The 17,397-nt window shown below is 38.7% G+C and overlaps 1 protein-coding gene across 1 annotated transcript in view; it reads left to right on the plus strand.

Moving 5' to 3' along the window:
- trpm2 (transient receptor potential cation channel, subfamily M, member 2) overlaps window positions 1-17,397 on the plus strand; it is an 84,538-nt gene that overhangs the window by 10,427 nt on the left and 56,714 nt on the right. Inside the window, exons 6-8 of the mRNA XM_031893563.1 lie at window positions 1,167-1,350; window positions 2,401-2,564; window positions 15,701-15,881. Coding sequence (XP_031749423.1) covers window positions 1,167-1,350; window positions 2,401-2,564; window positions 15,701-15,881 — 529 coding nt within the window. The remainder of the gene's footprint in view (window positions 1-1,166; window positions 1,351-2,400; window positions 2,565-15,700; window positions 15,882-17,397) is intronic.

Genomic DNA, 17,397 nt, shown 5'->3' on the forward strand with positions numbered 1-17,397 from the left:
TTATACTCGAGTATATATGGTAAAAGCTCCCCGATATCACCCACCCGTAGGTGGGGATATCGGGGGAAGATCCGCTCACTTGGCGATCTCGCCAAGGGAGCGGATCTTACAGTGTATGGGGACCTTTAGACAACTCATTATCTACAAAAAAAAAAATTTCTACCAAAGTGCACAACATGGAACGTCATTGCTGCCCAGTTTTTAAATTTTATCAAATCAATCTGCAAAGTGGCAGCATCTATAGTTTTGCACAATTTAGTATCGTCAGCAAAAATAGAAACAGTACTGTCTATGCCCACCTCCAGGTCATTAATAAACAAGTTAAAAAGCTAAGGATCAAGGACTGACCCCTGCGGTACTCCCCACTAACAACCCTGGCCCAATTAGAAAATGTTCCATTTACCACCACTCTTTGTAATCTATCCTTCAGCCAGTTCTCTATCCAATAACAAATATTGTATGTTCTTTCTAGGCCAATATTCCTCAATTGTATCATTAACTTTCTGTGAGGTAGTATATCAAATGCTTTAGCAAAATCTAAGTAGATTTGGAAATGGAAAATGACTAATGTTGCTAAATGCCATGCTGGGACACACGCATGGGCATAATAGGTAAGATTTCATAGTATGTTAGCCTGGACACAATCTGGTGCTGATGTGTGGCCCAGCAAGGCTGCTGACACTGGGAGAGGCCACTGGTGCATAACGCAAAGTGCTCAACAGGGACCTATTTCTAAAAAAAAATACCATTGTTTCCAGATCCACCTCCAGTAGAAGAAACACATTTTTTTGCCCTTTAAGCATTTTTTACACTTAACAAGCACAAAAGTAAAATGAATTGTAAAAAATGCAAGTAACTTATTGAAACGGTCTGTAGGCCCCTCCATATGATCCAGTCATTGGCACCTGGGCTAACAATTTTTCAGATCGATTTAGCTTAGCGTGTGGGTAACCAAACTGGGAACAGATCCACTGTTTTGGCGAACTAGCCAAACTATCATATCTTGTAGAGTATGCCAGCTTAACAACAGTGAAGTGACTACCTCAGGCACATAGATAACTTTTCAGATCCTCTTGTAAATAATCTGTAATACTTAAGAAGCATTTCTTTCATTACTATTATTACTTTCATTTTTTTCCTTTAATTTTATTATTTTGTTTATATAGCAGTATGTGCGGGTGTCCTCTGACACCCCATCTGATGTCCTTTATCAGCTGATGACTGAACATTGGGGTCTGGAAGTACCCAGCCTTTTGATTTCAGTAACAGGCGGTGCTAAGAACTTTCGCATGCAGATGAGACTGAAAAATATCTTTCGACGTGGCTTAGTTAAAGCAGCACAAACAACAGGTAATTTGCTTGTCATCCTTATATCACAAAATTCTTCTCACTCAGTGTTTAAAAGGTTATGTATTATAAAGCATTTCAGCTGCCAATGGAAAATATTTTACTGAATTTAAACAGATGACTTATCTTGCTTTTTTTCAAGTAAGTTTCATGGTGTATGTGTGCCAGATCAGAATATCTTTGAATATTTCATCAAAAGCTGATAAAAAACCAGACCATCTCAGAGGAATTGATATAGCTAAACAGTAAATTTATATAAATAATACTATCTCACAAGTAGGGGCACTTAATCATAGACTCGGGCAACCACTGATATTGTGATGAGTTTGTAAAGCATTTTTTGATTGGTTCTTCAGTAATTGTTTATGATTAGTGCTTTTACATTGAAAAATTGTGACATGTTCAGTGTTCCTTTTGCCAAGGATCAAGTGCTCCCCAAGGTACAAAACACGTAAGGCTTGTAATTCTTTTTCTTTACATAAATTTACCCTTTAACTGCATAAGTTTTTCTGAAATGGTCTGGTTTTTGTCCCAGCATCTGATTAAAGATAAGTGCCTATAACCACCCTTAAGCTGGCCATACACGCACCGATAATATCGTATGAAACCTCATTCATACGATATTCGGTGCGTGTATGGCAAGTTGGCGAGTCAACCGATATCACAGGAGGCTGCTGATATTGTTCAACTCGCCGATTGGGCGGGTTAAAAGATTTTGATCGGGCGCCATAGAAGGCGCCTGAGCAAAATCTGCTTTCAGGGCTGAATTGACAGAAGGAGGTAGAAATCCTATTGTTTCTACCTCCTTATCTGCCGTTTCATCCCTGAACATTAGTGGTGGATTGAACGATCTTTCGTGCGACCATTGGTCGCACGAAAGATCGAAAACCGCCAAGTGTGTGGCCACCTTAAAGCTGAAGGTCTACATGTTTGGGTGAGTTTCCCTCCTCTTTTTGTGGTATAGCGGGATGCTTTATTCAAGTAATGTTATTCTAGAGGATGTTGGATTTGGTGATACTGTCAAACCCTTGGTAAACCCTCACAACTCCTTAGGTGCGTGGATTATAACTGGAGGCTCACATGCTGGTGTAATGAAGCAAGTTGGAGAAGCAGTAAGAGACTATAGCTTTGGAAGCATCAAGGACAGTGAAATAGTTACCATTGGTATTGCCACATGGGGAATCGTTCATAATCGTAGAAGTCTGATATCTGCAACTGTAAGTAATTATTAAATCAAGTAATTTTGCCTATTTGTGCAATAATCAACAGGGAAGTGGATTTTCTGCTTTTAGCTCTTTGAAAAGTAATTTTCCACTGATGTAAAGTTGATTAAATATGGAAACAGTGTATCAGAATTTAGCTTCCTTCATCTAGTTCTCACAGTACCATTCACACATCTGTTATTCTTATTTTTCCTTAACTCTCTTAATCACAGAACATGCAACGTATTGGGAGAACTGCAAAGTTGGCTGCAGGGTTGATAACTACTGATACATTAGGGAGCATTTATCATTCACAGGGCAGAGTGGATTTATTGTTGGTTGTACTTTGAGTGCACACAGAATAGTATTTTTAGTTTATGTAGCAACTGGGCATTAAATAATGCCCTTATACACTAGTCAGTAGATATGCTCCAAATAACAACCAAAAACTGTTTCTTAAACAAGTACCAGATGAAATTACCACATTGCAGAATGGCACTCTATTCATTGGAGGTGACTTCAGTAACATCATAGACACAGATTTTTGAAAAAAACCTTTAACCTTACCATACCTAATTAATACAAACATTCAAAAAAGGCAAAACATTTGCTAGAACAAATTCCACCTAGAGAGTATCTAATGCCAACACACATGATTTTATGTACTCTTCTACACATTACAGACCCTGCAATAGAAAAGATTTATTTGTAGTGAAGCCCAAAACCCAAATAATAGTACATCCCCCTGCAATGCCCATGTAATGGTACATTCCACTATGGGTAACTCTTACCTATCTGATATGCAGGTAGTACAAAATCAAAAATAAGAAAGTAGAACAACAAAAGACCTAAACCTTTAGTGTACACAAAAAGAAGTTTTTGGGTTTTTTTGGTTTGCTTTTTTTTTTCTTATGCACACTTTTGCACATATTTACACACTTAGGGGCACATTCATTAAAGTACAACAGGTGCGAAAACAAAAATTTTTTATTTTTTCTAACGTTTACAACTTTTGCGTATTTTCTACGGTATTTACGTTAATTTGCGACAATTTGCACGTACATTTGTGCGACAAAATTGTATTTGTCGCAATGAGTACAGAAGTTTTGGATTCATTCAAGCTTCGGTATCATGACTTTCCTTGGGCCAGGTTGGAGCTGCCATTGAAGGTTCAAAGTCAGAAAGGTTTTCCCGCCATTTACGATCATTCCAATATGATAATTTCATGATTTTCAGATCGCCAATCGTAAGTGATAGTTTCAATTGGAAAATTTCAAAAGTACGAAATATTCATATTGAAACGAACGGAATTTTCATGACTTTAGCAATCATCAGAAATTATCGGATTTCGTGATTCGGATTCGTACTTTAATGAATGTGCCCCCTTAGAGGTGTACTCACAAGTATACACAAACAGACACACATATACTTTTTTTGGTATTCTGACCACTAACCACGCTGGGAAATAATTAATTTTGTTATTTCATTGATTTGCATTTTTGTAATTTTGTGTAATGCAGTTTTACGCTTGTATTGTTGGCCGTTGCATTTCTTTTAGTCTAGCTTTGTTGTTTGGGAATTCGGTGTAAAAAGATGTCCTTACCCATGTTTGATTTGTCAGAATGTGTTCTTTCCAAAAATATATAGTTTTCTGGGGGTCTCTGTACAGTTAGGGGGTCTTATGGCACATAATATGCAGTCGGGGGCTCTGTTTGCAGAAGCTGAGTTGGCAGGTGAAAAAAATCATATGCTCTACTTTTATTTGGCATCTGTACATAAGCACATACTTAGGTAAATTTATGTATATTGGGCATCAAACTGTTCAGTAGACCTCTGGCATTCATATTTAGGGTGATTTGCCATTGTATGTAAAAAATTTTGTGACCTAAATATGGCAAATTGCTAATTTTTTTTTGTTATTTTTAGAAATGACATAAAAAATGCTAACTTTAGGAAAGCTTTGCATATTGGTACTTTGGTGTAGAAAGGCGTCTTTACCCATGTTGGATTAGTCTGAATGTGTACATTTCAAAAATATATGGTTTTCAGGGGTCACTCTACATGTTTGCCGCTTTTACCACCCACAAAACTGCCTGTGTGTTTATGAATTAGGTAAATGTAATGTTGTTTGTGCACAAGGTATATTTTGGGGTCTGTAAATGCCATGTACTTTGATAAACCTATCAAACTGTTCTTTAGACCTCTGGTGTTCATATTTAGGGTGTTTTATATGGTTACCTAATGACCTGTAAGAGAAATGATGGTGCAAATTGGAAGTTTTTAAGTGATTTTCAGAAGTTTAGTTAAACTCGCCAATTTTAGAAAAGCTTTGTGGTTTGGTACTTTGGAGTAGAAAGACATGGGTATCCATGTTATATATTTCTTGTGAAAACACAACATTTTGCATTCATTTTAAACTGTGCACACCATTTTTAGAAAATGGGCACAGAAGATTAAAATGTGGGCACAAAATAATTTTCTTTGTTGAGAAAGAATTAGAGGGAACATTGGTCGCGGTCCTTAAGAAGGATATTCAAAAGAGCTTGAAAGAGTGCAGAGATCTGCAACTAAAGTGGTGAAAAGAATGGAACAATTAAACTATGAAGAAGGTTATGGTTGGAGTTTGCAGTCACTCAGGAGCTTGTAAATGATCCCTTATGCCTTTTAGCTATTGTACCAAATATTCAATATTATTGTGCTTGTATACTGTATATAGTTTTGTATCACAAAAAAAAAAAAAACTTTTACATTCAAGATTGTAATATAGGACAGTTGTGAATTTAAAAGTCTGATTTGCAAGATTTAAAGTGATTTTCAAAGGTTTCATAAAAACTGCTCAGTTTAGGAGAGTTTGCCATTCGATAGCTTGGAATAGAAAGACATAATAACCCATTTTTCATTTGTCAGAATGTGTCCTGTCCAAATATATATGGATTTCTGAGGTCATCTTAAGTTTAACAGTTACTCCAAAACATAAAACTGTGAGTTTTGTTTGCAGAAGCTGAGCAACCAGCCAAAAAAAAATAGTATGCCCAATTTTAATTCTATATTGGGGTTTTGTAGTAAAAGGCACTAAGTTTGCCCAGGAGCAGTTACAGTAGCAACCAATCAGCAAGTAGAATTAACTTGTCACCTTATTGGTTGTTATGGGTTACTGCTTTTGGGCAAACATAGTGCCTTTTATTACATATGGGGTATAAGCCTTATGCTTAGGTAATCCTATGTTACAATTCTTGTTACAAATATGGAATTACACAAAAAATTCATTTGAGCTAATTTAATTACATAGGTCCTAATTGCAATTACCAGTAGCAATTGATCAACAATTAGTTTTGTTCAGACTAAAACTTGCTAGAAAATCAAACTTCTGATTTGTTGCTACTTGAAATGGATTAGTGCAGTTTAGCACCTACTGTATATTAGCAATACATCCCCAATATATAATATTCTGAGGTAAAGTAAATATTGTCCCAGAATTTGTGGGACCAAGAATCCTGAATGAAGAAGGACCTTGAAGTTCTTAGCTTTAGCAACCACTTCCAATCAGCATCAGAAAAGATGGTTAAAAGTCCAGATGCACTTGTATCCTCCACAAAAGATTCAGCTGAACAGAATCCAAAACCTAATTTGCATATTCAATGCATAAACATAGAGTTTCAAAGTGGTATATATGATGTGGTGGGAATAGCTGGTAGCAGTTGGTAGGGGACAGGTAACTCGGCTCCACAGATAAGATAGGCCACGCAGTAACTAATACACTGTGTATTAGTTGTTGTCCAGTGGTGGAGAGCAAGTTCCTGGCTAAGTGGCAGGGCCCATAGGAAGTGATTTCAAAAGTGGGAGGGGTAACTTCATGACTATGATGTCAATACTGATCCTCAGGTTTAGGTTTACCAGGGTTAAGGGTTCCACCCTAGCTGATCAGTTGTAAATTCGACTTTGGACCTCCTGCATTTGCTACATCTGTTCCCTAACTATGGGCATGACTGCAGCAATCCTGTCTTGGATTACCTCTTGTTTCCAGGTCTCCTTTGCAACATAAAGGAGACCCCTGGAGTGACGACTAAAAGCAACTCGAAGGGTGAAAAGCCGGTGGATGACTGGGCATCTCTCTAATTGCAAACATAAGGTATGGTAAGAGACAGGCCCAGCCCCTCCCATTCTTATCTACGACCTTCTCTTCAACATATTTTTCAAACTTTTGTTGAAGCGCTCGACCAACCCATCCGTCTGGGGGGTGGTACATAGACCACCATCACACCTTGGACCATGTCAACATGATACAGTAAATTCTGACTCACCGAAAAATGGGGAAAAATACTCTCAGTGCCAGGTTCTTTATCTTAACATTTTTGTTCACCTGCTAATACCTTTAGTGGAAAATTACCAGATTCAAGGGTGGTCACCCCTTCAGCAGCTACACCAGGCTTAGATTCACAAGTCCTGGTTGCACACCTGGGAATATCTGCCCCAAATCCCTTGGAAAGGAATTTCCTTTTCCCACAGCTTCTGAAAGAGTGGTAAGTCTTGTCCTAATATTACACTATGCAACAGGAATGGGGAGACCCCCACTCCATGACAGACAGTACCACTGGCAGTTTCAAATGTAACCAGGGTGACTGTGGTGCACATAGCGTGGGGGCTAATAAGGACACCTGCTGGGCAGAGTTACAGTCCATAGGCACAATTGGTGGTGGGCATCTGAGAGCAATATGTCCCCAGTCATGGTCAGTCCCCAGTCATGGTGTCCAGAGCCATCACCTCACTTGGCTTTTACAGAGGATCTTTGGGAAGGCTGCTTTGAAGCTGACGTGCTGGGGTTAACGCGATACTAGGTAATCCTCAGCAGCATTATAGTGTTCCACCAGGTGATCCACTAACTGAGGATCTGCATGGCTCAATCATCTCCTCAGTGATGCTTTCCACTATTTAAGGTGCTGACAGGATCTGCAGCCTCTTGTTGACAAGATGAATCAAATCATACATCTGAGCACGGGGTGACCTGCCCTGCTGATAAGGCCACTTGTGCACCCATTGGGTGCCGAGGTGGTACCCAGATGGAGGAGTATCTCCTTTTTTAACTTTTCATAGTCCTTGGCATCTGCCAGGGCCAAATCAAAGTAGGCCTTTTGAGAAAAGACACTACGAGCCACAGGCTGTTGATCAGCCACAGCAGCCTTGGCAGGCACTGCAAATTTGGTATTCAATGCCTCTTTCAGGGTTGCCAGTTATGCAGTGAGCAAACGATTGATTTCTTGCTGGGTAGCATTTGCCTTCTGCTAGCTAGCACTGACTTACAACTACCTGAACTACAACTTTAGTTATCAGAGTCTGCAGCCTATATAGGCACCATCCCTTTAACTGCTGCTTGTCCTTTTTAATGATCCTCCATCATTTGTGGGGGGAATAGCCGGTAGCAGCAGATAGAGGACAGATAACTCGGCTCCTTAGACGAGACAGGGCACTCAGGTTTGCAGCAAACTATCAGGTTCCACCTGTGGTTTATTTCTCACAGCTAAACAAAACACAAAACCTGTGTTTAACAAAAACACAAAATCTGTGTTTAACTCTTTTACTGCCAAGCACGTATGGCATACGTGCTGGCAGTAAAAGGGCTTAAACGCCAACGACGTGTCTCATACGTCGTTGGCGTTTAAGCGCTGCCCTCTGCAGCGGCGGCATGTGCCGCCGCTGCAGAGGGCTTCTAACAATGACAGCCCCCCTGGGCAATGTGCCAGGGGGGCTGTCATCAGGGTCCTGCGAGCCGATCGCTCGCAGGACCCTCCAGGAAGCAGCAGATGCGATCGCATCGCATCTGCTGCTTCCTGCTTCCTCCCTCTCCCCCAGCGCCGGCCCAACTGAGGAAGGAGGCGATCGGTCTTCAGGAACAGGTAAGGACTTTTTTTTTTATTGCATTTACACACTTTTACACACTTATACACACATTTACATACATTTATACACACTTACATACATTTACACACACTTACAGCACACATTTTAGCATTTTTTTATTTTTTATTTTTTATTTTTTTTTTTTTCATTTTTCACACTTTTATACACTTATTTACACTCATATACACACTTACACACTATCACACAACTTTTACACATGTACACACATGTATACACAAACACTTTGGGTTTTTTTTGTTTTGCTTTTTTTTTTTTTTTTTTTTCATTTTACCACTTTGTTTTTATTTTCTTTTACCTAAAAACTGTTTATTTTGACAGCGTAACTATTGGATCAGATATTCTGGCCACTAATTACACTGTCATGTAACTTATTTTGTTGTTTCACTGATTTGCACAATTTTTGTGGTTTTATCACATTTTATCCCTATATAAGTGTTCCTGATCTGTTTTTAGCGTAGCTTTGCCAGGTGTAACTTTTATGTACAAAAATAACTTTACCTATTTTGAATTCATCAGAATGTGTACTTTCCAAAAATATATGGTTTTCTGGGGGTCACTGTATAGTTAGGGGGGGGTTACTGCACATAATACACTGACAGGGGGCTCTGTGTGCAAAAGCTGAGCTGGCAGGCGAGAAATCCTTATGCGCTATTTTCATTTTGGGTTCAGTACATACCGCAGACTTTGGTATATCTATGCATATTGGGCATCAATCTGTTCAGTAGGCCTCTGGTGTTCCTATTTGGGGTGACTTGCCTTTGTACGCAAGAAATTGTGTGAGATAAATGCGACAAATTGCAACATTTTTAGGCAATTTTCTGAAATGTCATAAAAACCAATAACTTTAGGAAAGCTCTGCAGATTGGTACTTTGGTGTAGAAAGGACTCTTTACCCTTGTTGGATTTGTCAGAATGTGTACTTTCCAAAAATATATGGTTTTGTGGGGGATCTGTATAGTTAGGGGAAGTTTTGGCACATAATACACTGACAGGGGGCTCTGTGTGCAAAAGCTGAGCTGGCAGGCGAGAAATCCTTATGCGCTATTTTCATTTAGGGTTCAGTACATACCGCAGACTTTGGTATATCTATGCATATTGGGCATCAAACTGTTCAGTAGACCTCTGGTGTTCCTATTGGGGGTGATTTGCCTTTGTACGCAAGAAATTGTGTGAGATAAATGTGACAAATTGCAACATTTTTAGGCAATTTTCTGAAATGTCATAAAAACCAATAACTTTAGGAAAGCTCTGCAGATTGGTACTTTGGTGTAGAAAGGACTCTTTACCCTTGTTGGATTTGTCAGAATGTGTACTTTCCAAAAATATATGGTTTTGTGGGGGATCTGTATAGTTAGGGGAAGTTTTGGCACATAATACACTGACAGGGGGCTCTGTGTGCAAAAGCTGAGCTGGCAGGCGAGAAATCCTTATGCGCTATTTTCATTTAGGGTTCAGTACATACCGCAGACTTTGGTATATCTATGCATATTGGGCATCAAACTGTTCAGTAGGCCTCTGGTGTTCCTATTTGGGGTGACTTGCCTTTGTACGCAAGAAATTGTGTGAGATAAATGCGGCAAATTGCAACATTTTTAGGCGATTTTCTGAAATGTCATAAAAACCGATAACTTTAGGAAAGCTTTGCGGCTTGGTACTTTGGTGTAGAAAGGACTCTTTACCTTTGTTGGATTTGTCAGAATGTGTACTTTCCAAAAATATATGGTTTTGTGGGGGTCTCTGTATAGTTAGGGGAAGTTTTGGCACATAATACACTGACAGGGGGCTCTGTGTGCAAAAGCTGAGCTGGCAGGCGAGAAATCCTTATGCGCTATTTTCATTTAGGGTTCAGTACATACTGCAGACTTTGGTATATCTATGCATATTGGGCATCAAACTGTTCAGTAGGCCTCTGGTGTTCCTATTTGGGGTGACTTGCCTTTGTACGCAAGAAATTGTGTGAGATAAATGCGACAAATTGCAAAATTTTTAGGCGATTTTATGAAATGTCATAAAAACCAATAACTTTAGGAAAGCTCTGCAGATTGGTACTTTGGTGTAGAAAGGACTCTTTACCCTTGTTGGATTTGTCAGAATGTGTACTTTCCAAAAATATATGGTTTTGTGGGGGATCTGTATAGTTAGGGGAAGTTTTGGCACATAATACACTGACAGGGGGCTCTGTGTGCAAAAGCTGAGCTGGCAGGCGAGAAATCCTTATGCGCTATTTTCATTTAGGGTTCAGTACATACCGCAGACTTTGGTATATCTATGCATATTGGGCATCAAACTGTTCAGTAGGCCTCTGGTGTTCCTATTTGGGGTGACTTGCCTTTGTACGCAAGAAATTGTGTGAGATAAATGCGACAAATTGCAACATTTTTAGGCGATTTTCTGAAATGTCATAAAAACCAATAACTTTAGGAAAGCTCTGCAGATTGGTACTTTGGTGTAGAAAGGACTCTTTACCCTTGTTGGATTTGTCAGAATGTGTACTTTCCAAAAATATATGGTTTTGTGGGGGTCACTGTATGGTTAGGGGAAGTTTTGGCACATAATACACTGACAGGGGGCTCTGTGTGCAAAAGCTGAGCTGGCAGGCGAGAAATCCTTATGCGCTATTTTCATTTTGGGTTCAGTACATACCGCAGACTTTGGTATATCTATGCATATTGGGCATCAAACTGTTCAGTAGACCTCTGGTGTTCCTTTTTGGGGTGATTTGTCTTTATCTGATCTTTATCAAGAAATTGTGAGAGATAAATGCGGCAAATTGCAACATTTTTATGCGATTTTCGAAAATGTCATATAAATCTGCAAACTTAGGAAAGCTTTACAGCTTGGTACTTTGTAGCAATAAGAAATATTTACCCATTATAGATTCGGGGGGATGTGTATTTTCCAAAAATATATGGCTTTCTGGGGTGAATGTACTTTTTTTGTAGCATTATCCCACATAAAGGATGTAAATGTGTTGATTTTGCAGGAGCTGAAATGATAGATCATATGGGGGTATGTTCCCATTGGGGCCCCTACATGCCACATACTTAGGTAAACCTATACATATTGGGCATCAAACTGTTCAGTGGACCCCTGGCGTTCAAATTTAGGGTGTTTTATCTTGGTACCTAACACTATGTGGGAGATAAGATGCTGCAAAGTGGAAGCTTTGAGGGGATTTTTGGAAATGTCATCAAAATTGCTAACTTTAGAAAAGCTGTGCGGCTTGGTACTTTGGAGTAGAAAGACATGGGTACCCATTTTAGATTCGGGGGAATGTGTACTTTCCAAAAATATATGACTTTCTGGGGTGAGCGTACTTTTTTGTAGCTTTATCCCACATATAATGATGTAAATGTGTTGATTTTGCATGAGCTGAAATGACAGAAATGACAGTATATATGGGGGTATGTTCACATTGGGGCCCCTACATGCCACATACTTAGGTAAACCTATACATATTGGGCATCAAACTGTTCAGTGGACCCCTGGCGTTCAAATTCAGGGTGTTTTATCTTGGTACCTAATGCTATGTGGGAGATAAGATGCTTCAAAATGGAAGCTTTGAGGGGATTTTTGGAAATGTCATCAAAATTGCTAACTTTAGAAAAGCTGTGCGGCTTGGTACTTTGGAGTAGAAAGACATGGGTACCCATTTTAGATTCGGGGGAATGTGTACTTTCCAAAAATATATGGCTTTCTGGGGTGAGCGTACTTTTTTGTAGCTTTATCTCACATATAATGATGTAAATGTGTTGATTTTGCAGGAGCTGAAATGACAGAAATGACAGTATATATGGGGGTATGTTCACATTGGGGCCCCTACATGCCACATACTTGGGTAAACCTATACATATTGGGCATCAAACTGTTCAGTGGACCCCTGGTGTTCAAATTCAGGGTGTTTTATCTTGGTACCTAATGCTATGTGGGAGATAAGATGCTGCAAAGTGGAAGCTTTGAGGGGATTTTTGGAAATGTCATCAAAATTGCTAACTTTAGAAAAGCTGTGCGGCTTGGTACTTTGGAGTAGAAAGACATGGGTACCCATTTTAGATTCGGGGGAATGTGTACTTTCCAAAAATATATGACTTTCTGGGGTGAGCGTACTTTTTTGTAGCTTTATCCCACATATAATGATGTAAATGTGTTGATTTTGCAGGAGCTGAAATGACAGAAATGACAGTATATATGGGGGTATGTTCACATTGGGGCCCCTACATGCCACATACTTAGGTAAACCTATACATATTGGGCATCAAACTGTTCAGTGGACCCCTGGCGTTCAAATTCAGGGTGTTTTATCTTGGTACCTAATGCTATGTGGGAGATAAGATGCTTCAAAATGGAAGCTTTGAGGGGATTTTTGGAAATGTCATCAAAATTGCTAACTTTAGAAAAGCTGTGCGGCTTGGTACTTTGGAGTAGAAAGACATGGGTACCCATTTTAGATTCGGGGGAATGTGTACTTTCCAAAAATATATGGCTTTCTGGGGTGAGCGTACTTTTTTGTAGCTTTATCTCACATATAATGATGTAAATGTGTTGATTTTGCAGGAGCTGAAATGACAGAAATGACAGTATATATGGGGGTATGTTCACATTCGGGCCCCTACATGCCACATACTTGGGTAAACCTATACATATTGGGCATCAAACTGTTCAGTGGACCCCTGGTGTTCAAATTCAGGGTGTTTTATCTTGGTACCTAATGCTATGTGGGAGATAAGATGCTTCAAAGTGGAAGCTTTGAGGGGATTTTTGGAAATGTCATCAAAATTGCTAACTTTAGAAAAGCTGTGCGGCTTGGTACTTTGGAGTAGAAAGACATGGGTACCCATTTTAGATTCGGGGGAATGTGTACTTTCCAAAAATATATGACTTTCTGGGGTGAGCGTACTTTTTTGTAGCTTTATCCCACATATAATAATGTAAATGTGTTGATTTTGCAGGAGCTGAAATGACAGAAATGACAGTTCATATGGGGGTATGTTCACATTGGGGCCCCTACATGCCACATACTTAGGTAAACCTATACATATTGGGCATCAAACTGTTCAGTGGACCCCTGGCGTTCAAATTCAGGGTGTTTTATCTTGGTACCTAATGCTATGTGGGAGATAAGATGCTTCAAAGTTGAAGCTTTGAGGGGATTTTTGGAAATGTCATCAAAATTGCTAACTTTAGAAAAGCTGTGCGGCTTGGTACTTTGGAGTAGAAAGACATAGGTACCCATTTTAGATTCGGGGGAATGTGTACTTTCCAAAAATATATGACTTTCTGGGGTGAGCATACTTTTTACTAGCTTTATCCCACATATAATGATGTAAATGTGTTGATTTTGCAGAAGCTGAAATGACAGAAATGACAGTATATATGGGGGTATGTTCACATTGGGGCCCCTACATGCCACATACTTGGGTAAACCTATACATATTGGGCATCAAACTGTTCAGTGGACCCCTGGTGTTCAAATTCAGGGTGTTTTATCTTGGTACCTAATGCTATGTGGGAGATAAGATGCTTCAAATTGGAAGCTTTGAGGGGATTTTTGGAAATGTCATCAAAATTGCTAACTTTAGAAAAGCTGTGCGGCTTGGTACTTTGGAGTAGAAAGACATGGGTACCCATTTTAGATTCGGGGGAATGTGTACTTTCCAAAAATATATGACTTTCTGGGGTGAGCGTACTTTTTACTAGCTTCATCCCACATATAATGATGTAAATGTGTTGATTTTGCAGGAGCTGAAATGACAGAAATGACAGTACATATGGGGGCATGTTCACATTGGGGCCCCTACATGCCACATACTTAGGTAAACCTATACATATTGGGCATCAAACTGTTCAGTGGACCCCAGGCATTCATATTTAGGGTGTTTTATTTGGTTACTTTATGACCTGTAGGAGATAAGATACTATAGACTAGAAGCTTTGAAGCGATTTTTAAAAAAAATCACAAATTTTGATAAAAACCAATAACTTTAGGAAAGCATTGCGACTTGATAGTTTGGAGTAGACAGACAGTTGTGCCTATTCTGTATTCCCCAGAATCTGTTCTTTCCAAAAATGTACAATTTTCTGGGATAAACCTTCTGTTAGTGGAATTTTGGCCTTGAAATCCAAAGTATGCAGTTTTTTTGGAGCAGTGCTTTGGGAATTTGGTAGTGTACTGCTGGGAGTTTTTGACCTATACAAGTGAGAAATCTCCATAAAACTATATATATTTGGTATTGGCACGTTCAGGAGACATGGGACTTTCCAAATCAGTTGTATATTCGTGCATAAAATAATTTTTGTTTCTAGTATGTGTGATTATATTATGGAAAATTTGATTTTTTTTGCATTTTTAGACATTTAGAAGCCTATATCTTGTTACAGAATTGGAATTACACAAAAATTCTACCATATTTTGAAAGCTTAGGTTGTTCTGAAAAAAACGATATATTGTTTTCCTTGGTAAACTAAAAGTCCCCCCGAGGAAAGGCCCCTAAAGTGAAACAGTGCAAAATGTTCAAAAACTGTCTGGCAATACAAGTTCCGCTTTGACCAAAATGGCTGGCAGTAAAAGGGTTAAAGGGAAAAAGAACAACAAACAGAATAAAACCAAAGTTTACACTGCCGTCACCAGGCAGTCGTTTTCAGAAGTCCTAAAATCAGGGTAGTTTGTTACAAGTCCAGTCTCCCCTCACAGCCTCTCCAAGCTACTGAACTCCTGCTGCATACCCTGGCTCCCCTCCAATGTCTCACCTATAATTTGCTTCAGTATTATTCTCTAGCCATGCTCAAGGGCACTAGCATGTTGTACCCTGGAGATTTAAAGGAGCCAGTAACTCAGCCTGTTTGTTATATATCTGCCATCAAATCAAAAGATTTCACTGGGACAACCCATTTGGTCACAATGGTTTTCAGAAATCGAAATTCTTAATTAAAAACTGGTGTCGATTAATGGCAGGAAAGGCTAATTTTACCCTTAACTAAAGGTATGGAAAATCTATGAAAAAAGGACTAAATGCCTTTTAGCAGCAAGAGAGGTAAGACAAGGCTACTAATACTACTACTTTTATTACAACTAGCATCAGGTACTGGTCTGACCGATGACAAAATATGTGTAAGTATGTATAAATGTTTATTTTTAGTAGCAGTAATTTTACATTTCTATTGTGTCTGGGAAGATTTTGTTTTAATGTCTGTTTTTTTTAATTTTTATAATTGCTTATGTTTTTGCCACTGTACAGGGAGCATTTCCAGCTGATTACCTACTAGAAGAGGAGAACCAAGGAAATCTATCATGTTTAGATAATAACCATTCCCATTTCATTCTTGTGGATGACGGAACAAATGGAAAATATGGCGTGGAAATTCTTCTTAGGGCCAAGCTGGAGAAGTTTATTTCAGAACAAACTACAGAAAAAGGAGGTGCTGCATGCAAATGGTTTTAGTTCTCTTCACTTTTAACAGCTGGTGATACTATGATATATGTTTCATGTAAGACACTGTGGGAATATTGCAAAACATATATACACTGTGAAGAGTCCTTTGCAAAGCACATACTTATATAGGTATAAGTATATACAAGTACTGTATATACTTATATGTATTAAGTTTTTACTACCAGTACAGAAGGGCCAACCTAGAGGATGATTAGAGCAGTGTAACATTTGATGCAGGAATCCCACGTACACCTTTGACAAAAATGACCACCAGGTAACTAATCCCAATTACTCTTTCAACTCATAACCTTCATCCCTTACAGAGTAAAGGTTCTTTTATTGTTAGGCTCCAAAGGATATGCTGACAATCACTGCAAAGCTTATGACTTTCTCCCTGCAATCGAGGCAGGTATTTAAGGAAACTCCATGTTTCTGCTGGATTTTGATTTGGCATATATCATCAGATAATTTTACAAATATGTGTATGGCATTTGCCATAATATTTTGTGCACCTTAATGCAGGAAAAAATGTCAGCAACAACACCAGCTTTTAAATAAGACATATACCCCAGTTTGTAATAAAAGGCACTAAGTTTGCCTAGGTGCAGAAACAAATAGCAACCAATAAGATGTTTACTTTTAAACAGATGACCAGTAAATGCTACCTGCTGATTGGTTGCACCTGTGCAAACTTAGGGGCTGATTTACTAACCCACGAATCTGACCCGAATTGGAAAAGTTCCGAACATTTTGCGACTTTTTCGTATGTTTTGCGATTTTTTCGGATTCTTTACGAATTTTTCGTTACCAATACGATTTTTGCGTAAAAACGCGAGTTTTTCGTATCCTTTGCGAAAGTTGCGTAAAAAGTTGCGCATTTTTCGTAGCGTTAAAACTTACGCGAAAAGTTGCGCATTTTTCGTAGCGTTAAAACTTAAAAGGTGCAAAGTTTCGCGTAAGTTTTAACGCTACGAAAAAAGCGCAACTTTTTGCGCAAGTTTTAACGCTACGAAAAATCGCCAGATTTTACGCAACTTTCGTAATGGCTACGAAAAACTTGCGTTTTTACGCAAAAATCGTATTGGTAACTAAAAATTCGTAAAGAATCCGAAAAAATCGCAAAACATACGAAAAAATCGCAAAATACCGATCATTACGAAAAAAACGCAATCGGACTCATTTCGACCCGTTCGTGGGTAAGTAAATCAGCCCCTTAGTGTTGTTTATTACATAACTCCCATAGTTCTTAATTTATACAAAACTTAAATAGATTTTAAAAAATGTTGATGATTCATTTTGTATAGATAAAAAACCTACTGAAGTACAAAAAGGGAAAATTCAAAGTGTTTGACCAGAAGCAATTATAGTTTTAATTTTAGGGCCAAAACTCAAGATACATTTAAAGCTTGCAAAATCTTTGCTAACCTTGCTAAATCTTAATATAACTCATTACAAATCTTTATTGGCTTTTAGACAAATAGATACAGACATCCTCATTTCTT

This window comes from Xenopus tropicalis, chromosome 9 (genome assembly GCF_000004195.4).
Source record: "Xenopus tropicalis strain Nigerian chromosome 9, UCB_Xtro_10.0, whole genome shotgun sequence".
Taxonomy (NCBI): domain Eukaryota; kingdom Metazoa; phylum Chordata; class Amphibia; order Anura; family Pipidae; genus Xenopus; species Xenopus tropicalis.